This window comes from Stigmatopora nigra, chromosome 1, assembly GCF_051989575.1.
Source record: "Stigmatopora nigra isolate UIUO_SnigA chromosome 1, RoL_Snig_1.1, whole genome shotgun sequence".
Taxonomy (NCBI): Eukaryota; Metazoa; Chordata; class Actinopteri; order Syngnathiformes; family Syngnathidae; genus Stigmatopora; species Stigmatopora nigra.
The window spans coordinates 20,110,542-20,133,459 of NC_135508.1; the positions used below are offsets into that span (position 1 = coordinate 20,110,542).

A 22,918-nucleotide genomic window follows, 5' to 3' on the forward strand; every position below is an offset into this window, starting at 1 on the left:
AATATATCAACACAACAAGTTAATTCTTCAAATTTTCAATAATTCATTTGTTAATCATTTAATTATTGACTTCACTATTTGAATTCTTACTTCTTGTTTAATTGTCTCTGTTTTAATTTTTTTGTAGTTATGCAGTGTCCTTTGTTTGACCTGGTTGGGTTATGTATAGATAAAATAACTACTGATGTTGACGGCAATAAACGCCCAATCCATTCTACTGGGAGTGCAATCAAAGGCAGTGAATGAGAAAACATGAACTAAATTATGTTAGATAAAACATTTTGTTTTTGTTTTTGTTTTTTTTTTACCAGTATTTGCTTCTAGTTCAGTGTTTTTAGACACATAGAAGTTTGTAAATGGACAAACTTTGAAGAGCCAGCAACCTTTTGTCGCCGTTGTCATGCACGCCGGAGTCAGACACTGTGGAATCCTTGGATTTTTTTTCTCTGACTGACAAAAGTGTCAATAAATAATTCATGTTTCCAATAGAAATTTTCTGGGTTGACATTTAGGGTGCAGTGGTGGCCCAGTGACCAAGTGGTTAGTGAACCGGCCTCACATTAGTGGAGTAGAGAGTTCAATTCCAGGTTGGTCCTCAATGTATGGAGTTCTGAGTTTGCATGCATGTTTGCCCTAGCCTTGTGTGGGTTTTCTCTGGGTACATTCTCAAAAACATGCAGAGTAGACTCGTTCAACACTCTAAATCATCAGGTTTTCATTCAAACCCAATAAGCAGACATCTTTTGCAAGTGTAATCAGTTTATTGCAGCCAGGTGCGACTTATTTTAGAAGAACCCTCACTGGTTAAACTGTCGATCGTTTGAAACAAAGACCATGCCTTTTGTAGAATCGATCGAAGTGGACCACTGATTAAGGGTGCATGTAGTTAGCTTGGAAAGTCTCCAGCACCCCCTGCGATCCTTGTGATAATGATAAGCGGTTCAGAAAATGAAAGGATGGATGACATTTGGGTCTTTTTACAGGAAGTTTGAGCGCTGGTGCATTCAAGTGCAGTAGGGACGGATGGGGTTAAACCGAGCCATATGCTGAAGCAGGAGGTTGGGTCGTTCCAACACCAGAGGGGAGGCTGAGGCTGACACTGAGGGGTGGGGGGCAACAGCAGACGGGAGAGGACATTCACTTCCAAGCAACACCTGCACCCGCTGCTCGCTCCGTTTCCACTTGGAGTCTCTTCTCCTCCCTATTCTCCCACAAACGACACGCGGAAGGAAGGACATGATTCGAGCGGAGATCTTCCTAAAGTTTCCTGAAAGGATTGGATTCTTCCTACGCGGACCTAAAGTCGCTTAATAGTCACTGTTTCACGCCACCAAATCAGTAGAATCATTCAAAACGGATTATTATGATTATATTTTTTTCACGTGTCCAAGACAACTTTTGGAATCGTGGTCCTTAAAGGTAGGAGTCTCTTTTTTTCTCGGTTTTGAGTTAACGTGTTTGTGTGTTTGTGTGACTGAACATTTTTCTTCCATCGGTTTTCCTATTTCTGGACAGGTAACGAGGCAACTGCACCCGGTGCGCCCACAGCTCGTCCTCTAATTATTTGATTGGGTTCGAAAAACCTCACCAGAGTGTATTATTATGAGAGATGGCCCCAATCTGTCCTGTAGTTAACACCCAGCTGTCAAAACCACACACGCACACACGCGCACGCAATATTGCAGTTTTTTGCCTGCTTGGTTTACTCAAAGCAAAAACATGTGTACATTAACTAACGCTGTTTACAAGTGGTTGGCAATATATAACTCTTTGGCTGATAATCTTCTTTATTCTGTTGCTAACTACCACAGCACATAACGTGGCCATGCAGTGAATGAAGGCAAAGCAAAAATGTGCAAATGCGTGGTGACAGATACAGTATTTATAGATATTTCCTGGAGGTCTTTTTTGAAGTGGGTTTTTATTTGAAAGTGGTGAATGCATTTCAGTTTTTGATGTCAGACACCATCAAGTGGGGTGTTTAGATTAGAAAGTGCTCCCTACAATTATGGCCTGAAGTTCAGAAGATTCACATATTCGTTTTATATATTCTATCAAGCTTTTGAGGAAACTTCTACCAAGTCATTTGAAATTCACCATTAGAAAACTTTTCAGAGCCAAAAGCTTTTAATTCCTCTTTAATGTATGTCAAGTGTTTCTGCTAATCTTTTTACTAGCTTTAAAATGTTAAGACCCCGTGGGAACAACTTGTAAGATTTTTTTTCCAACATCTTTTGTGTATGTTGAGTATGTTTTTCACTAAATACCAGAGATGAATCCCAATGTATTGAAAGAATGTTCAATTATAGGAACATAAATAACTGATTTAATGACATACAGTATTGATTCTATGGATAATGATACAATATTTGCTGATACCACAAAGTTCGCCATGTTTTATTTTTGATTTAAATCAAGGGCCTGTCATATAAATCAATTGAAATTTTGTACCAAATTTACTTGTTGCTAAAACATTCCAAGTAATTTTAATGAAAACCATTCTTTTAAACAAAATGGCTTATCTCAGAGATGACCATGTTGATCGATGTCAATTAATCGCCTCCCATTGACGTCTATCACAGTCAATGGTACAATGTAAAAAGCTTCTATATTTAATAATTGTGGTCAAAGGTGCCTCCCGTGCCTGAGCGGGCCTTCGCCCAGCGAATGTCACGAGAGCGAGAGACGCCCACGGGACGGCTTATCACCCAGGCATATGGGGAGACGATTTAATGGACTCAGCTTTTAGTATTCATAATTCATATGGGATACTCTTTGGGAAAGTGCAGCTGCATAATGAATGCTTGCGTTAAGGTCTCGCTTTGAACTAGCGATGTTCCAGATCTGATCATGTGATCGAAAATTGGGGCCGATCACGTCATTTTCAAAGGATCAGAAACTGATAAAAAAACATTTTTTGAATGTAATTTTTAAATATTAACTTATTAGCTGCCAATGACGGGATAGACGTCCAATCCATCGATCATTTGTTTGCTATTTTCATTTGGACAGAAAAAAAGAGAATGAAAGTAAAATAAAATCTCAATTATAAGATCTCTATTTATCATGCTGGGCTGTTTTTTATTTATAAGTTTCTTTAGGACAACCAAATATGAAAACATAATTTGTTCGCAACCTTATTTTGTGCTGCACAAGTTACTTGCAAAAAACGTTTTCACACTAATAACCATAATAGACATTTCGATGTGCTATTTTTTTATCTCTTTAATGCATTTAGGTAACAAATTGAGACCCGATATCGCCACAGCCACAAAATCAGACGACTCAGAGTCAATCACATGCAATTGGAACAGTTTGAACACTCCAAACATCTGGGAAATGGTTGACATGGGGCCTATGAATTATCACCTTTGCCATTGACAAGTAACGATGCAAAGACGATTGCCATCATTCCATTGTGAAACATTTGAGATACAAATATTATTTGTAGCTGAGGTCAGAAAGGGTGAATGTACGACTGGCATTACTCTAATTTCAATGGGGAAGGATTATTTGAGTGAATAGCTGCGTTTGAATTGTGATTTTCTTGCCATCTCTGCTTCTAAGACACAATTATACAGTCTCGGCACACACTCCTCACTGCATTTACCCTTTAAATAAATAATGGCGCTGTCATATTTTCCAGCGCAGGTGTGAAGGTTCGGACTGAGCTGCTACGTCGTCTTGTCTTGTTGAACGCCTACTGGCCAAAGTTCTCATCTGAAGCTTCAAAGAGGGTACGTGTCTTTTTTTTTTTTTCGGTCTCTTATTCCTTCAATGTCATAATCTTTGTGTGTGTGTGTGTAGATTTAGATCACTGTGGGCTACCTGTATGGCTGTTACCATGACAACTTCTGGAGCGCAACTCCTCTTGGTGGCCTTGTGTGTTTACCGAAGCTCGGGCCTGCAGCAGTCGGCGCCACGGGTTCGTCTCTCCTTCAAAGGTGAGCTCAAGCGCGTAGCCCTCTTTTCTTTTTGTCTCTTTTTGCACATGCGCGGGCCTGCCAACGTCAGGCTCGGCTTCCTCCTCATGCGTGGAGTATATAAAGAGCGTGTTTCCTGCCTCATGTCAAAAGTGTGGAAACAAAAGGTGGATATTACGCTTGTTGTTCCGCTAGCAGGACGCTCGATGAAAACGTAACCCGTCCACGCCCTGAAACTCTCACGCAAACTCACATGATGACATCAGTTCAGCAGCATGTTAACACTCATTTTATCACTCTCATTGTTGGTGCTGTGATTTTAATGTTTTTTTTGTGACAGTATAATTATATATTAATTTATGACATAATTGAGGAAACTATTTCAAGATCAAGCAGTTTAAATTTTCTTGAGGAATGGAGGCTTGAATTTCTTTCACTGTTACCTGCGTTGAGTGTAGACATGTGTGGTGGTTTCATTGTATAATCAAGGCATTTGGGAGTTCCCCACAAATCTACCTAACATCGATCTAGTTTAGAAACTTTGTCAGCCCTGGCGTGTTTTGAGTTATGAGTGCAATCTCTTGAGTTGAATCTACACAAAATCAAAGTGCATCCTATCACTGTGATGCCTGGCAGCGATGATTGTCTCTTTCAAACATGGATTTGCCTTCTATTATCTCCCAAAGACGGCTATGGTTGTTGAACAGTTTGTTGACTGAGAAAGATAGACTTGATTCCAAGACATTGTCCACTCCATTTCAGATGGGTTAGGGTGTCAATTGCTGTTTTTAGCCAATGAGTTAAGATTAAATGCATGTTCATTGATCATTAAAGTTCAATAGAAATGGGGTGGACTGTAGTTAGAAGTAGTAATTCCTGTGTATTCCACTGCTGATTGATTACTACACTTGGCAGTGAATACTCGAGTATTAAATGTGTCCCATTTTTTTGTTCCAATACCGTTTCAATAAGGGATAGAGTTTTGTCTAATTAAAAATCCTCATAGATTTTCAAATTAGGGTTTCAATGCAGTTTAAGGCTTTTGAAAACTTTATTGACTAAAGTACACTACAGTAATATTGGAAATAAAACAACACTTCAGATATGAATTCCAGCTATTTTGCTGTTTCAAAATACTTTGTCCTTTTTAGTATTAATTTCGCATCAGGTCAAAGGTCAAAAATCTTTTCTTCCCGGCATTTTTTCTTAAATGAAATGTCATTATATAAACTAAATAAAATGGCTGTTAAATTTCTTTATTAAATGAAGCAGAAAATATTTTATTGGCTCATTCATGATTAAAAATAAAATAAAAACTACATTATACTGCTTCTACTGTTACAATATGCACTCAAATAGGATTAAAAGCAGCATTCTTGTTGTTCCACATTCATTTTTTTTAATGTCACCTGACACCCCCCACACACGCGCCACTCCACTCGTTAACGTCAACAGGACCTACAGGAAGGAGATTAACGACCTCTTCAGCATTTCAGACGTTTTTGTGTGGCGCAGTAATGGCTCAGTGACGGGGTGCTTTTCAACTTTGAAAACACAATTAAGAAATTGACAACTGGCAGCTGGAGACTTGTTTTGACTTCTGAGGCAAAATGGTTGTCTGCATGCTTGTTTTTTGTTTTGTTTTTTTTGTTATGACCTCACAAGCTAATTCCCTGTCGCTAAACGGCTTATGCGTGCCTGCCAGTCTGCATTTTCAGAAGAACTTTGCAAAACCCCAAGTCTTTGTTTCACAGTGCCCAAAGTCCCCAGCTATAGAGGCACTTATAATGCAATGAGTATTTAGTCTTTGGGGGGCCCACTGCTAAGATTTACTATATTAATAAATCAATACTTCTTTACTCGGTTTATCTTTTTCTGATATTTACTTTTGTTGAATTATCACAGTTCTGGGGTCCTGGGTTCAAATCCAGGTGGGTCCACCTGTGTGGAGTTTGCATGTTCTGCTCGGGCCTGAGTGGGTTTTCACAGGGTACTCCCGGTTTCCTCCTAGATTCCAAAAAACATGCATGGCAGGCTGGTTGGACAATCTAAATTGTTCCTAGCTATGAGTGTGAGCGTGAATGGTTGTTTTTCTTCTTGGGCCCTGCGATTGGCTGGCCATCAATTCAGGGTGTCCCCCCGCTTCTTGTCTGAGGTCAGCTAGGATAGGCTCCGGCACCCCCCATGACCCTATAATGGGAAAGACAACACCTGGTGTACATGAATTTGAGTTACTCACAAAGCCACCTCCTTGAAATGCTGGCTTTTATTGACGTTTTGTGCCACTATTACGCACTAGAAAATAAAATTCAGCGTTTTTTTCCCTAATAATTAAACATTTCTGCTGGGATGCACATCATAAAGTGGTTGTCTTTTTCCCTACACACTCAAGTGAGGAAAAAACAAAAGATTTCAGCAGAGGGGCTACTTTTTCAGTTTGCTGCTACTACCCAAGTGTTAGTTAAAATCTGTTTTGATGTATTTTGAAACAAATAAATCTCAACATTTTTTCAGCGTTTTCTCAGGTGCAAAGTCAGTCAAAAGTCTGACATTTCATGTCGAGTTCTTAGTAGCTTACAGTTGTGTGCCTCAGGCTCTGCATAACACACACCGGGACACATCCACAACAGCTGAGAGGTGTTCGCATATTAGCTGGCTCTTTTGCTTTGGTGTCCGCACTTTCCAACCGCGCTGACCCTTCCCCCTAATACCAAACCAAAAAGGCCAAAAGTTGGATTTTGTCCAAATGTCTTCTGCGTCTCCGAGGATTTATTGTTCTTTGTTAGCGACAGCCACTCTTTGTTCCCAGAGGGGAGCGCAGAGGAGGGCCCACGTGACTCCTTTGACACCGGGAGGGTCGAAAGGCCCGACAAGTGGTATTGTTCCCTCTCTGGCGTCCGCCGGGCGGAATTTGTCGGCGTTGCTAGAGAGCAAATTGTGCCGTGTAATGCCAAACGGGGTCCTGGGTCCCAAGACGTCACTGGCGTCAGGATGTTGTAACCGGAGAGCCCCGAGTGACCCGATTGTGGCGTCATACTCTAATGGCGTGCCCTTCCCAGTGTTTCCCTATCAGTGTCAGAATGCTGTCAGGGCTTCTCTGAATGTTTACCCGATGATGGCAGGACATTGTTGGCTATTTTGGGAAACGTGTATTAGGGTGTGGCGTTTCCACTTTTAGGCCCTTGAATGAATCAGTGGTGTCCTTCCTGTGTTTACCTCCCAGAAGCGGCAGACCGCGTCCTAACTCAAAGACCCGTGTCGCCCGGAGATCCGATTGCACAGCCTATTTTGGTCGCACCTTGACTACGTCCTGTTTAACGTTGACCCCCCCCAAGCTGAGAAAGGTGGTGGTGGTGGTCGGTCACTTTGATGTAAATAAAGATTGCGCCTCCGTTTCGATCCTCGTAAGCTGACTTCTGACGCACGTTTGAAACATTTGTCGTGACATAAGGTCGCTGTCTTTAAAGATATGCTGCGCGTTAAGTACGAGGCGATTATTCGATGGTAGCCAATGACAATGATAGATGCCCGCAATCAGAGAGTTAAACATGTGCGTCTACAAGGAAGTATGTCTTTCTTCACGTGCCAAAAACGTAACCGGTGGTCATTATTTTATGCCCAAAAATAAATCCTCCATTCCCATTTTTTTTTTGGCGACAATGAATGGGTGTTTTTTTAAACAAACAAAAAAAATCAATGTGTAAAATGTCTTTACCTTTAAGACATGATTTTAAATTGACACTGTACAGCCAAACAACAAACATTTACAGTTTAAACAGTTTAAACACTCATTAGTCAATTTAAACAATTTAAGAATTTGATTCATGCTCTTAGACATTTCTTATCCGTACTCAGAATGTTATATTTAAACGAATAATAAATAATAATAACTACATTTCAAATTTCCCATTCTATTTCTGGATGTAAGCGTGGGACCAAATTCCACATTATTGCAGCATTTCTCTCACGGCAGCTGAAAATAGTTCAATAAGCAAAAAATAGATTTTCCCACAGCATGTTTTAACAGGTTCCGCTTGGCCGAACACAATCCTGATGTGGAGAATTTGCCGCGCTGACCGACGTACCTTAAGGGACTTGCCTATTTTGTCGGGCTCGGTGGGGCCTTCAGCTCAATCACCCAGTCAGGACATATAAAATATTCACATCGTAAAAGCAAATATGTTCTTTCAAACGCACCGAGTTGAGTTATATTTAATCACCTGCATGCATTTTCTAGAGAAAGAGTGAGATAGCTTTTGTTTTAGCGGTAGTGGCATCATCTTGGCCAGTTATGTGACGTATTAAAGGTGTTCCCAGGAACATTTTTAGCTCAGCCTATCGCAGCTGACTTGGCCAGAGGCAGGGGATACATTAAATTGGTGATCAGCCAATGACATGACACAAGAGACAAAACAAGCATTTACGCTTACACTCATACCTTGAGGCAATTTAGAGTGTCCAATCAGCCTGCCATGCATGTTTTTGGAATGTTGGAGTAAACCAGAGTACCCAGAGAAAACCCACGCAGGCTCGGAAGAACCTGCGAACTCCACTAAGGTGTACCGAGCTGGACTTGAACCCAGCTCCCCCAGTGCGAGGCTGACGCAATAAGCATTCATACGCCGGGCTGCACCCGAAAAAAAATACTCTTCACTAAGGACCTTCACCAGTGTGTATTTCATGAATGTACTTTTTTAACATTATAATTACAAAAAATAACATACAATACTGATGAATATTCCAAAAATGCTAACATCTATTTTTCTTTATGTTTAAAATAGTCACTTGTTCTATAAAGGGTTAATGGTCTTATATGGCAACTTTTGAATGACTGAATTTTTCAATCCCCAGTGGCTTCCGACCATCCCTACGATTGATCAGTCTACGACAAAGGCTGAACTAAAATTACATTGTAGATAATGCTTTTTACACTGAGTCAAGTAACAGCCACCTTTTTGTTTCGACAGAACTGATGGACACTCGAGCCGCGCGACCTTTCAGTTTCTCCTTCAACACCAGTGACTATCGCATTCTCCTGATGGATCAGGACCAGGGCCGTCTGTATCTGGGGAGCAGGGAGTACCTGGTGGCTCTGGACATGCACAACGTCAACAAAGAGCCTCTAATAGTATGTCCTCACGCACAAATTTGTTTCATTTTTATCGGTTTCGTTTTTAAATGTGGTAGTGACCCTAACCCTAATGAAACTTAGAACAAGCCATGAGCTCGATGAATGAAAATCCACAAGCAAATTGTAACGCTTTGAAAGAAAGGTCAAGATCAATTATACTACTGAGGTAACGGCATGTGAGACTTTTATGTGCAACTTTCAATTAAACGATCTAAAGTCAACCAATTCACATTTCTGGCAGCAGTGTAAAGTGACTCAAGTGTGCCATCCCTTCCGGCTCTTTTATTTAAAGACCTTAAACGAGTGATGTTTACAGAGCCTGCAATTCTTCGCTCACTGGACAAATTTAAAGGCAGGTCTTTGTCATCATAAAAAAAAGAACCATGTCACCATGGTTACGATTCAGCATTCAAGCATCAGATTTGCTCATTGTTGCTATTCAAGTGCAAACTACATTCTTCCCCTCACAAAGTGTTTTTGTTCCAGACGCAGAACCTTCTTTTGAAGCTACGCTGCATTCCTTTTTCTTTTTTTTCCCCCCTCTCTCAACTGTCCCAAACTAATGAAACCAAATTATATTTGAATGTGGATGATGTACAAAGATAATCACAATGAGCTCATGGTAGTTATGTAAAGCAGGCAAGAGCCCCAAAACAAATAGTCAAATAGACACAAAAAGAAATGAAACCAGATGTTTCTATCCAAAATCCACTTTTTTTTAAATCTAAAACTTTTTGCTGCCACTGATGGCGAAAAACTTATAGCCAGTTTGAACTGTGAGAACCAGGCAGTCCAAATGGTCGCCCATCCCCGTCAATGACAGTGAAATAACCTAATTGCAGTTCATTTTTTTTTATTTTTGTGTAACCAGATCCACTGGCCAGCATCTGCCAAGAGAAAAGGGGAATGCCAGATGACAGGAAAAGGAAGACAGGTGGGATCTTGTATTTACATTCTGCCTTCAAAATGGAGCCCGCATTAAGACGTGGTTTGAATTCCTGACAATCCAGGGTGAATGTGCCAATTTTGTGCGTCTGATTGAGCCGTGGAACCGCACCCACCTGTACACCTGCGGAACGGGGGCTTACCAGCCCATCTGCACGTTCATCAACAGAGGCTGGAGGGCAGAGGTGAACTTTTTATTTTTTTCATGCTTTCCTCCCCTAGGCGGTATTAAAAAAATTGTGGTACACCTGGAAATGTCGCCCTGCTAAATATTTTAGGAGGAAAAACTGGTGCACACATTTGTTGATGATTTCCTTTGCTCCTTTGGGACGTGAAAGCTCATCTAGTTTTAATTTTTATTGGCAGGACTATCTGTTTCGGCTGGTTCCTGGTTTTCTGGACTCTGGGAAGGGGAAATGTTCCTACGATCCCAAAGAAGAAAATGTTGCAGTTCTTATTAGTAAGATTGCTTCAACATTAACAGCAAAACAAACAAAAAAATGCCATTTTTCATGTCTTTTTGTCTATTAATGTCACAATTTCAGATGGTAACCTGTATGCAGGGGTCCATATAGACTTCATGAGCACAGATGCAGCTCTTTTTAGGACCATGGGCGGAAGAACCGCCATCCGGACAGAGCAATATGATTCTCGGTGGCTCAATGGTGAGTAATGCCGGTAAACCTGGTTAATTACAGATTGGACTTCCTGCTTACCCGAATTTTTTTTTAACCGCCAGAGCCGGTGTTCGTGCAAATCCAGCAAATCCCTGACAGTGCAGAGAGCAACGACGATAAGCTCTACTTCTTTTTCCGTGAGAAGAGCTTGGATTCCAGTGGAGGGACGAGCCCCAATGTCCTGGCCAGAGTGGGGAGAGTGTGTTTGGTGAGTCAAGAATACTAATGCGGCGCTGATTAATTGCTCAATATCAGCCGTTTTAACAAGGACAACATTTCTATCCTTTTTATTTTTGTCCGGCTAATGAATTGACTGAATTGATTCCTCTCCCAAAATATTTCAAACTAAATTTAATGTTATTTTTCCATGCACTCTTTCAGTACCACTGACAATATGAGGCGTTGAATTATGTTGCTCTTAAGAACTACATTAAAACGCTTTGGAAAGTAGACGTCAAATTCATTTGAAGCAGGAGGGTGTCAACGAACATTTGTTGTCACTGACAACCTTTTCACTTCAAACGGTTTGGACGTCTCAGGCTGTCAATGGCAGCCTATATGTTAATGAGGGAAATGCAAATCAATCCCTTAGTACCGTTAAGAGTAGTACAACATCAAATTTACCTCATAACAACAAATTTCAGGGCAAATATATGTAAAAAAAAACAACAAAAAACACACAAATGACAGGTTATTGATACTTTTCAAATGAGTATTATATTACAACAACAACTTTTCGATGTCGATACTTTTGACGACCCTACTAAAGACATACCAGCGTGTAAAAAATATAGTATAACAGCAATGGATTTTAACCTGAGGGTTCAAAGTAGAGGTTTATAGCCCAAAAATTATAGTCCAAAGATTTTTTTGTTCAATCTTCACCAAAATGATATATTGCTTTATAATAATATTATGACAGCAGCAATATATTATGAGATTCTCATGCCTTGAGCTTCAGATTAAATTAATTTGCTTATTAAAATTCAATTCAACACCATTTTTTCTACCTGAAAAGCAGAGAATTTAAGCATATATTTGTTTTTAATAGAATGACGAAGGGGGTCAGAAATCACTGGTGAACCGCTGGACGACGTTCCTCAAAGCCCGTCTAATCTGTTCAGTGATCGGCGACGATGGAGTGGAGACACGATTCGACGAACTACGTGAGGCGCCGATGTCAAATGCCCGATTGAAAGTCAAACGATGATTTGTGTGTTATTGACTCGTGCGCATTTGGCCTGGCAGGGGACGTCTTCATACAGCCCACGCAAGACGAAAGAAACCCAATGGTGTTCGCCCTCTTTACCACTGCAGGGTAAGCAGTAGCATCCCTTCCTATTATATTTCAAATTCCCACTGAAGCATGGGCCTTGGTTTGTAGTATTCCTTATTTCAACTGGAAAATGTATTTACTCAGGAATTGTGATTCTAGCGTTGTCCTGGTATGTAAATGTTTTATTATTTTGCCGTTTTGAAGTCTTTTTCTGTAGATTTAGGGGCATTATGGGAACACTTTCTGACAATGGAATGGACAGAAATGACATGGCGTTGATGTCCTATTCACTGTCAATTGAACCCTAGTGGAGACATGTTTGTGGGTTAATGTTCAAATGGATGGAAGCCAATGGAGAGTTTTTTTGGCAGGTCCAATAACACTAGGTATCATTATTCCATTGGGTCCAATGTAAATGTTTTGGGGCAAATGTTTCCGTTTTTTTTTTCCGAGAAGAGCAAGAATAACAGTTTGACGTCGGAAAGGTTGAATTCCCTCAAAGACATGGACGTGAATGGGCCTCACTAGCTTGGATGTGCAAAGATGTCATTGGTATGGTCATAAATGGATGTCAACAGCATGGCTGTTGAAGGAAAGTAACATTCATTTACTGTCAATGGCTATAAATGGATTAAATATAATGAAAATAGGCACTAACAAAGATATAAGCATTTGAAATACTACAAATGAGGAATTAAGACAATACCCAGTCATTCACCATTTTTACTCGGAACTCGGGCTATCATCGATATGCATTGATATTTGAGCATCCTACTTTCTTATTCCATTTACTGCTCCAGTTTTGAGATAACATGTGTTTTTACCTGGAGATGAATATGGGATTGATTGCATCTTTTTTAGAAACTAAAAAACAATGCTTCCAATCAACTTTCTAAATGGATATTATACAGTATATGATAGTATATACTGCAGATGTGTAAATATAGATGCAGTTTGATGTCTCAATTTGTCAATAACTGTCAGCTCTTCTTACTGGGATGGCAGGCAGCGATCCTTCTCTTCTAAACTCTCCCAGTTTAAGTGGATTGCACGGCCTTTGTCATCATTGCTGGGGCGTTTATTTTGGATTTAGCCAACTGATCTTTTGTGTTTTGTTTGCGTTCCAGCTCTGTGTTCAAGGGCTCAGCAGTGTGCGTGTACTCAATGGCCGACATTCGCAATGTTTTCAACGGGCCCTTTGCTCACAAGCACGGTCACAACTACCAATGGACCGAGTACAACGGCAAGATTCCCTACCCGAGACCGGGAACGGTATGTCATGGACGGCCATTGCCGTAGAGAAGGCAAAAGACGAGTACCAACAGGAATTTCTGTTGTTGTGCCGTAGTGCCCCGGAGGAACCTTCACCCCCGGGATCCGCTCGTCCAAGAGCTTCTCGGACGAAGCGGTCAATTTCATCCGGGCTCACCCCCTCATGTTTCACTCGGTGTATCCCATCCACCGCCGCCCCCTTGTGGTGAGGACCGGAGTGGATTACCGCTTTACAGCCATGGCTGTGGACCAGGTGGATGCGGTGGACGGTCGTTACGAGGTGCTCTTCCTAGGCACAGGTGAGGTTGTTTTTTTTTAGTTTTTTTCTTCTTCAGAAAAATACATTCCGAGTGTATACTCAAAATACGTCAAAAGTGTCCCCCTCCTCACTGATACTTTAAATCTTCCTTATTCGGAGCATAACTGGATATCTTTGTTCGCTAACAAGTATGAATATGTCATAAATAAATGTCATAAATGTGTCTTGCCTGGGAAGACAAACTTGTGGAGAAGCACTATACAATTTCGTCATACGCTGCTGAGGGTATGATGACTAATAGGCTTTTTGTCAAGTCAATGATGACGACAATGCCCATGTCTGATTTTCATTTTTCATTTACTAGATCGTGGCACCGTCCAGAAAGTCATCGTTTTGCCCAAAGACCCGAGCAACGTGGAGGAGCTGACGCTAGAGGAAGTGGAGGTTTTCCGAGTAGGTCTTTTCTAAAACCAACCACATTTCAATCTTTAGGCAAACATTGCTGCCAGGCCAAAAATGCTTTGATTTTCTGTAAGTTTCACGATTCAATGTGATAGCATTTCATCTCTGAAAGTGATGAATTTCATCTTTCAACATAAATTCATGATAAGGTTGTTTGATCTCATGTATTATGTTTGACATTCTGGAATTATAGGTTTTCTCTTTCAATTTTTGCAGTTAAATAGGCAAAATTTTGTGGTTTAATTTATTGCATTTTTAATCTTTCATGGTAAATTTATCATTTTTAAAAGAGCTTAACATTCAAACTTCAGAATTTTGACCTGATAAATGATGTTTTCACGTAATGACGTGATGCATTTGAACACTTTGCCTTGGTAAATTTTCATATTTTGACGTGCCAATTGGTTTGATGTGATAAAATGTTTGAGTTTTGATAATTATTTAATAAGGGACAGCACATATTAATGAACATATTCATGTTAATGAACATATATATGTAAATGTGTAAAATTGTTCTTTAGGCCCTTGTGTAGGTTGACGGTAAACGATGACACGTACACACAAATTAACACTAATGTAAACGTAATGTAAAAGTTTTTCCCTGGCTTATGCATAATATGCTTTCTGTATATGGTCACATTTAGAACATTTTTTTATATCTTTCACAGAGCAGAGCAGCCATCAAAACGATGACGATCTCTTCTAAAAGAGTAAGCATCATAACTCTAGCATATCTGGGCACGCACGACCACTGCCCCACGTTGACACGCTTGGGCTTGTGTTTTACAGCAACAGCTGTACGTGTCGTCCGACGCTGGCTTGACGCAAGTGTCGCTGCACCGTTGCGGCGTTTACGGCAGGGCCTGCTCCGACTGCTGCCTGGCGAGGGACCCTTACTGCGCCTGGGACGGGGAGAGCTGCTCGGCGTTTACTCCTTCCACGAAGAGGTACTTTGGCCGGCAGCATCGGGACTGTTCACTTCACAACTCTCTTTTATGTTATGCCGACCGCAGAAGGAGCAGAAGACAAGACGTGAAGCATGGCGATCCTCTGAGGCAGTGCCGAGGCTTCAACGCCAAAGGTCTGCCCTCGCCTTGTTCGATGCTACGTCCTCATTGGATTCCGGCCCTCCTAATTTCAAATGGCTTCCTTCTTGTGCTTTCAGTGGAGAAACGTCTGCGAGAAACGGTGCAGTTCGGGGTGAAAGGTAGCAGCACCTTTTTGGAGTGTCAGCCTCGCTCTCCACAAGCCAGCGTCAAGTGGCTTTTTCAGAGGGATGGCAAGAGGAAAGTGGTAAGAAACATCACTGCGGGTGTCTTGATGGGTTTGGAGATTTCAGTGATTTTTTTTATCTAGGTCTATAATGTCTTCTGTGTCTGTGCTTGCTACTGCAACCAAGGAAATTTCCAGAATATGGGATGAAATAAAATTCTAATCTAATCTAATTTCAGTGAATTAGGCATTGAAAAATAAAAAAGAGGGGGGGGGGAGTAAAGGGGGGCTTTTATGCGCTTGTAAAATAACATAAATTTAAATGAATTTGGATTACGATGCAGACACACTCAAAAATAAGTGTAATCAAGCATATCAGTTTCGCTAAATCCATTGAAATCTTCATCCTAGGTGTCACTTTTAAACAACCCCCCCCAACTCGGCAGGTAGATAATTTCACACATAAATCGCACCCTCGGCCAAACTATGGGAAAAAAAACCTGCGATTTATAATCCGAAAAATATTGTATATGTATTAAATGTAATGTATTGATTTAATCATTAGTAAATCTTATAAAACTGCATATATTTTGAGTCCAAAAATTTCACATTTTACTTGAGGGATTGCGCTTTTTGGAGCTCAAATATATCACTTTGTTATTCTCACTGTATTTCCAGCTTAGTCGAGTGGGAGATGTGGTGAAGACTAACCACGGAATCCTCCTCAAGTCTCTGAATGGCTCGGACGCTGGGCTCTACCACTGCCTGGCCACGGAGAACAATTTCAAACACACGGTGGCCCGAGTGGCGCTGCGCATCCTCGATCGAGACATCGTGTTGGCGCTCAGCGCTCGAGACGACGACGAGGATGACCAAGACGAATCCCGGCCTCGCGGCGTGCGACCCGAGCCTCGCCACCCGCTGACTTCCACGCCTTTCCCGCCTGAGATAAAACTGATCAACCAGTACTGCCAATCCTACTGGGAGCAGAACGGTCCGAAACAGCGGCAACAGCACAAGCGCACCAGCCGGCGGCACGTGGACGGCCAGGAGCAAGGTTTGGGCTAGCCCGCCTTCTCCCCCAAGTTGCCCCGTCTGGACTTTTACCGTCGTTGTTCGTGCATGTTCGTGCATCTCCTTTTGTTGGACAGTCGATGCCACGGTGCCCTTGGAGTAACCAGGTTGGCGCTTTGCCTTCTGCCAAGCGGGTACCTCTTTTGGGAGTCCCCCCACCCCACCCTCCGCCAATGAGCGCATTCCAGTTGCAGTGTAGCTATTAGACACTCTTGTTTGTTAAGCTCTCAAGTTCAGGTCAGAGTCACAACTGTAACCCATTTTTTTCCCTTCTCCAGTTGCCATTCAGATGAAGTCTAGTATAGGCAAGTTTGTAAATAGTATTGGGATGTGGACACAATTTCCAACATTTTAAGCAGCATTTCAACGGATTTGAAACGACAAATTGTAGTGAACTTGTTCGTAAAAATTGGACCTATTGAAGGAAGATTACTACACGGCACATAAACCCAAATTATGCAAAGAATACGATGACAGCACATAAAACAAGAGGAATCTTAAGCAATGACCAAGTCAATCAACTGACCCAAAACCAATCGAGGTATGCGTTTTATTTGCTGTATTGACATAAATTGAAAGGGAAAGGCAGGGCTTGCATCCAAAGTTTGCCTGATTTGGATGCAAACAGTCATGTTGTCTGTATCTTCTTTCGAGTTCAAAGTGGTGCGTTTAAAGCCGAAAAAATGAAAATGACCGTGTCCCAACATTACTTCAATATTCCTCATTAACAGGAAACCAGTCTAGGCTTCGCAACTCACACAAGCAAATGATTACCAACACAAATGGAACTTCCAAAAAAAAAGGAGTGGTTAAGCTTTTCCCAAAAAGTGTGAAACACTTTTTTTACTATTACTGTTAAGAATACACTTACAAAACTGCTAGAAAATGTTGAACTAAGTTTCACTTTGCTTCAGTGATATGGTATCTGATATTTTGTTTCCCCTCATACGCTAAACTCAGTTGCTGCCATTGACGGTGCTAGATGTCCGATCTATTTGCCACCTTTTATCATCAAAAAAAATTCAAACTTGATGGTTGTCAGTTTTCCAAGTAAAAACAAACTCAAATGAAAGGTTGGAAAACAATTTAGGTTCATCTTGAAATTGTACCCAAGGTCTTTCATTTTTGCAATTTTTCACCATTTTTTAACCGTAAAGCTACTCGACACTCAAAGCTGGCGTCTGAAGAAAAATTGCTTTTTTTTTTTAAACTTCCTGTCTTGTGATCCACCGAGCTGCACAACAAGGTGTTAAAACCACAAGGATATTGACAACAAATGTAATATATGGATTGTGAATATAATATATCCAGCCAGTGGTTTCCTGTTGTATTGTATGAAGTTTCATCAACGTTTGCATGCTTCTCGATGTCGTTTGTTGCTCTTGTTGTGTAACGTAAGGTGTCAAATACTTATTTACTGTTAAAATGAGTCATCTGGTTTTTGGCCTACTTCTGTCCCATTGCGGCGTGTGTGAGTGGAGAAGAAAGACGTGCTTAACCGTCCGTGGTCTTCCAGTGATGCACTTTGTCAGTGGTGGTGGTGGGAAATGTTTGCACGGATGTCATCTAAGTTAAACCTTTCTTTTTTTATGTATAGTGTATTATTATAAAAAGCGTAATGTTGACTCTGTGTTTGGTTCTTTTCTTATGGACTACACTGGAGAACTTACTTTTTGGATTGTAGGTTTGAGAGCTGTTTTTACAGGGTTTTTGTGAGCAGGATAAAAAAGTGATTTCAGTTAGTCGAGGTTTTAAAGCATTGGATTTGTGTTTAAAAAATGCAAATGCAGTACTTAGACATAGATATTAAATATTGACAATGGCATGAACAGAACTAACCAGATTTATTTACTATACAACAGTTATATTTTTACTTACAAATTAGCAGTTATATTTTTTACTTAGAATGTAACAGTTACATTTTACAGAGGCTATGGTTACTGATTTTTTTTGTAATGAGAGCCCAAATGGGTTATATTTTCCTAAACATGATCCTTTTGACTGGCTAGGCTTTAATGCGCATAACAATGTAACTTTTTTTTCTATCCCTAAATTGCTGTCTCATGTTCAATTCTTTTTGTTATCCTTTTAAATGACTTAGTTGTTTTTTTACTTTCCAAATTTTACCCTACTGTTATATTTGTCTTCATGTTTTTAATCAATTGCCAGAAGCCCTGTTCCAATTTTCAGCATGGAGCATGTCAATCACAAAAGTACCGATGTTTTTCAACTATCTAGTCTGCCTCCAAACAAGGTTCTAAGCTCTAAATCCACTATTGCTTAGTCATCCCATTCATCGTCGTCGTCTTCGTCATCACCACCTTCCTCCTCGCTTTCGTCTGTGAGATAACAGCATGTCAGCTTTTGGGGTTCCTCTCTGGAAGCCAAAAGGGCGAGCGGCGGGCGCGTTTACCTGACGAATGGATGGCTTTACTCCGCTTCTGCATGACCATCATGAGAGCACAGACGATGCCCTCACCTGAATCTGTCGGTGAGTTGGTGTTCTGATCCTGACACTCAGTCACCTGTAATACACAAACCCATTACAATCATAGTGGTGAGAAGGACATTTTGGGTTTAGAATTCATGGTTTGAATGGTTTGGGTTGGGTTTATGGAAAACTTAATGCACTTTTACATTTCGAAGCTTCTTCCCTAGTCTGATCTGATCCAGCAGAGCATCTCTGCTATTTCCTGGAGTCCCACATGGTGGCATACTGGCCGGAGGAGGAGCAGGAAGAGGAGTTTGGGGGTCTGACAGCAGAGGTGGCAGTGGTGGTGGAGGGGGAGGTGGTGGTGTGGGGTCTCCGGACGCTCCTCTGATGGGTGGAGCCGGCGTGGAGGCGGGGTGAAACCCCATAGCACGCCGGTGATGCTGTGGTGCTACCGGAGGAGGGGCGCCGTGAGAGGACTTGCCACCCGGCGGCAGAGGCGTTAAACCTCGGTCGGACGGGGGCGGCGGCGGAGGGACGGCCCCCCGTGTCGCTCGGTGCGTCGGAATGGCAGGCAGGGGGCCGGAACGTCCTCGAGGAGGTGGTGGTGTCGGGCCTGAGCCAGGTACGGGCGGCAGGGGACCCTGCCGGCCTGGTGGAGGTGGTGGAGGGCCCCTCCCTACCAGACACAGTTACAAGTGTGATTCACTTGTATATGTGAAATGTTCAAAACAAATTGGTATCACTGTAGCACACGGTATGTCTAACCTCCTCTTTTCACCTCCCTTTTAACCGCCTCCATGCCTCCTGAACGCTCAATGATGTTATAGACCATCTGGGAAGTCTGCTCATCCCTCATCTCGGCCTCTCCGATCCCAGCTTGGGAGAGCAGGTTCCACAGATCCGGATCCAGATTGTTGGGGTCGAAGCCAACATGACTCACATGCCTGAACGTAAAGAATAAACTAGATTTTCTTTTTTCATACAGTATATACTGTACTATTGATTTCTGGGCCCACATGTTTTCACATTGTACATCTATGTGATTCAAATTTAGCCTGGTTAAATAAATTACTGCACAAGTATCTTTATACACCGTTTAACTAAATGTTCAAACTAAGCTTACGGTTAAAATACAGGCATTTATGTGAGGTCCGGCGTTAGATTTCTTCAAGACATTTTGCGAGTACCGATCTGATCACCATATTTTTAAACCAATACAAATATTGTAAATATAAATGACAAATGATATTTTTGTGTGTTTAAGTATGCCCTGCTATTGATTCCTCACTAAATGCTCTGTTTACAAACTTAAATGATGCTACTGATACTACCATTATTTTCCGGAGTTTGACTTACAGCAACCATGGTCACAAGATCCAATACTGTCTGAAACTCCAAAAACAGCAGGAATACTGACTATCGGAACATAAATAGTTGTGGCTGCCAAAATTGGGTTCTTGGTGAAGGAGGTAAGCTAATCAAAATATCTTTGTAATACATGTCAACTGATATTGATTGGGTTGTTTGAGTTTTGTTTTGCAATGTAGTCTCCTCATGAGTAGTCATTCATGTTTTTTTTTTATACACAGAATGAAGAGGTCATTTCCTATGAATCCTGAATGCATTGACAAGAGCTGTCAAACACACTCAAGAATGCTTACTTGAAACCACTAGGTGAGCCAATGTCTGCTTTGCAGAGTCCCTTTTTCTTGCCCTTCTTGTCTTTCTTGCCATGTCGCAACGAAGAAGCCGAGGGCTTCAAGTGAAACCGTGACGAGATGTCGGGGCTGGGAATATCCGCGGGGGCCTTGTGGAAGGAAACTGCTACAGGTGACAATATACACCATTATTCATAGTCCTCTTTTCATGCAAGTGAAGCAGTGTCACTTACTTTTTTCTGTTGGCACAGGCGGTAAGGGCCCTCTTTCTGCACACAAATTGAAAAATGATTACTAACTCATTGGTATCCATTGCTTTCGCAGCTGTAAAGCACCTTGCCGGTTGCTTCTTTGGTTGATTTTCCCAACAACAGCATCTCGAAAGGCTTCTGCTTCCTGCTGCTCAGCAAAATTCAGTCCGACTTGACAATCCTACTCAGGTGGAATAAGAGAACGAGTATTTGGGTTAACGCACAGAGGGGTGACATGTCGAATGAGGGTATGCTTATTACATCGGCTGCAAAAGTGTGAAAGTACAGCTGCGACGATGCGGAGTAGACGATTTGATTGTAAAGTTCTTGTTCCCACAGTTGCCTCCCAACCTGAGAAAGATAAGAAAGATGATACAGAAGTATACCTCACATTTTAAACTCGAACCAAATACAAATTTTGATATTAGTCGTTCAAAGTAATGTTTTACAAGGCAGCGAGAGGGTCAATTTTACTGGCTGTTACCTTGACATCGTACATACGGAAGAAGTATGAGCGCTGGGGATTGTCTTTGATGAAGCAGATCACACCAGTGTGCTGCAGGCTCCACGTGGACGGCTTTTGAGGGAGCGCCATGAACAATTGCACAACCGCAGTGGCTATGGACTGGACAAAAACACAATAGTTATGACATTCATGAAAATTACTTTTTTTTAGTTGTCTGGAGCGAGTGAGATAATTTAAATTTTAAAAAAAATAAGACATTTAAACCGTAATTTAGTTTCTAATTCTGACAGCAGAGGAAGATATGCTTTAAGTGGCACTTCCTGTTTCAACTACCTCCTTTTGATGACTCCATGCAAGCTATGTGTCTTTATGGATGTTGTGAGTTTCAAGACAGGGTTTGGCTTTCAGAATAATGAACTCAAGTCTGGGTTGATTATTCCTTTCAAAAGATTTTAAACCCATCCAGCTCATGCTCGTAATAAGGGAGTTGGTATTGGGAATGATGGTTTTACAGCCAGTGTTGCATTTTTAATTTAGGGTGGTTTCAAATTAAATAACATTTTCAAATCCAAAATAAGGTTTCATATTATACTTTCATGGTAGGGTTAGGGTCTGAAGTTGGGTTTTTTATTTGGAGGTGGGGTTTTGCGCCTGCTTTTGCTTTTGTATTTTTGACTTTTGGTTTAAAAGTAGTAGTTAAAAGTTCAAGATACACTTATTTTCCCAAAAGTGTACCAAAAACTCACTTACTTTGATGATTTTCTGCTTTTAGGGATGGGAAAAAATTTCTAACTATCCATTAATCACGGAGGGAACACTATAACTCAATGTAGAATAATATTTGGAAGGTAGCGTGTCATCTTGTCGTCAAATCAAATCAAAAGCCTTAATTGTCATTATACACAGCTGCATATAACGAAATTGATGGTGCTACTCCCAGTAAAAACATAAATAAGTAATTTAAAAATTCATGTCTGTGCAAGGTAATTTTTACTAATACTTGATTCTCTGAGCCTAATTTTTATAATGTTTTTATTTTTGGTCAGATCAATTGCATGAAAAAAAAACTGCCAATACAATGTAGACACTTTCCAAATAGGCTCATTAAACAAACATTTGGGTTCCAAGCTGGGCCTCGTTTCCAATTAGGCTATCTTTAGAATTCCAAACTAAGGTTGGAGTTACATATAGTATTGACATTTGTTGTACTTCCTTAGATTAAAAGATTCAGCTGGAAAAAAAAATGCAATGTATTCCTTTGAAGTATGTCAGAAGAAAGAAAGCTTTGCAAAAAAAGAAGTAACCATTTGTAAAAAGAACTTGAATTTGAAGGACTGGTCAACTTACAGCACATCGTCTTCCAAGTAAGTTTTCCAAGGCCTGGTTCTCGTTTTGGCTGAGCAGACTACTGCGCGCATTTTCCGTCTTGCTTTTGGACCCTCGGCTCATTTTGTCTCTGGTTTACACAATTTGCCTCGAGCGGCGTCTTCTCAACGCAGGATGGAGGAAGTTGACGCTCTTGTCTGTTCCGCTCACAGCAGGAAATGCACTTCTGCAATGCACACTTGTTTTCTCTTGCAAACACAAAACATGAGGTGTTGCATCCATTTTCTTCTCTGCACTTTAGTACTCACAAAAGGTACAAATGAGACCTGTTTTATTGACAGTCATAGTTCAAATTCATTTCAAATGTACAGGAAGAATAAAGAAAATATTTTTGTCAACATTTACAAGCACAAAAGACTTCATGTAATATTCACATACCATGGATTGTCACAATGAATAGTTTCTTGTAAAACCTTAACACAAATACTTACTAGTGATGTGTATGTATTATTTTTGCAGCAGAATTTGCTGACATGTTTTTAACTCATTGAA

The 22,918-nt window shown here is 41.0% G+C and overlaps 2 protein-coding genes across 6 annotated transcripts; one reads left to right on the forward strand and one right to left on the reverse strand.

Annotated features, from left to right (window-relative positions):
• Window positions 1-861: 861 nt before the first annotated feature.
• On the forward strand, window positions 862-17,338 carry LOC144200103 (semaphorin-3F-like). 3 transcript variants are annotated; one of them, XM_077722029.1, is made up of 19 exons: window positions 862-1,419; window positions 3,647-3,737; window positions 3,808-3,944; window positions 8,891-9,051; window positions 9,926-9,988; window positions 10,065-10,184; window positions 10,366-10,459; window positions 10,545-10,664; window positions 10,739-10,884; window positions 11,728-11,842; window positions 11,925-11,994; window positions 13,080-13,224; window positions 13,301-13,523; window positions 13,848-13,936; window positions 14,614-14,655; window positions 14,735-14,892; window positions 14,959-15,026; window positions 15,111-15,238; window positions 15,836-17,338. In XM_077722029.1, exons 3-19 carry the CDS (start codon window positions 3,833-3,835, stop codon window positions 16,223-16,225), a joined length of 2,244 nt encoding a protein of 747 aa, XP_077578155.1. In that variant the 5' UTR covers window positions 862-1,419; window positions 3,647-3,737; window positions 3,808-3,832; the 3' UTR covers window positions 16,226-17,338. The 3 variants fall into 3 exon arrangements, with proteins under 3 accessions (XP_077578155.1, XP_077578135.1, XP_077578145.1); XM_077722009.1 differs by having other exon boundaries at window positions 14,735-15,026; XM_077722019.1 differs by having other exon boundaries at window positions 3,652-3,737; window positions 14,735-15,026.
• A 718-nt stretch (window positions 17,339-18,056) lies between these two features.
• Window positions 18,057-22,865, reverse strand: wasb (WASP actin nucleation promoting factor b). Of its 3 annotated transcripts, none has more exons than XM_077722051.1 (11): window positions 22,805-22,865; window positions 22,388-22,692; window positions 21,059-21,199; window positions 20,836-20,925; window positions 20,659-20,755; window positions 20,557-20,592; window positions 20,327-20,486; window positions 19,431-19,609; window positions 18,869-19,341; window positions 18,645-18,756; window positions 18,057-18,570 (listed from the first exon to the last, which is right to left on the reverse strand). In XM_077722051.1, the coding sequence occupies exons 2-11, from the start codon at window positions 22,487-22,489 to the stop codon at window positions 18,512-18,514; spliced, it is 1,449 nt and encodes a 482-aa protein (XP_077578177.1). In that variant the 5' UTR covers window positions 22,490-22,692; window positions 22,805-22,865; the 3' UTR covers window positions 18,057-18,511. The 3 variants fall into 3 exon arrangements, with proteins under 3 accessions (XP_077578177.1, XP_077578168.1, XP_077578186.1); XM_077722042.1 differs by having other exon boundaries at window positions 20,327-20,489; XM_077722060.1 differs by lacking the exons at window positions 22,388-22,692; window positions 22,805-22,865 and adding an exon at window positions 21,791-22,051 and having other exon boundaries at window positions 20,327-20,489.
• Between the last annotated feature and the right edge of the window lie 53 nt (window positions 22,866-22,918).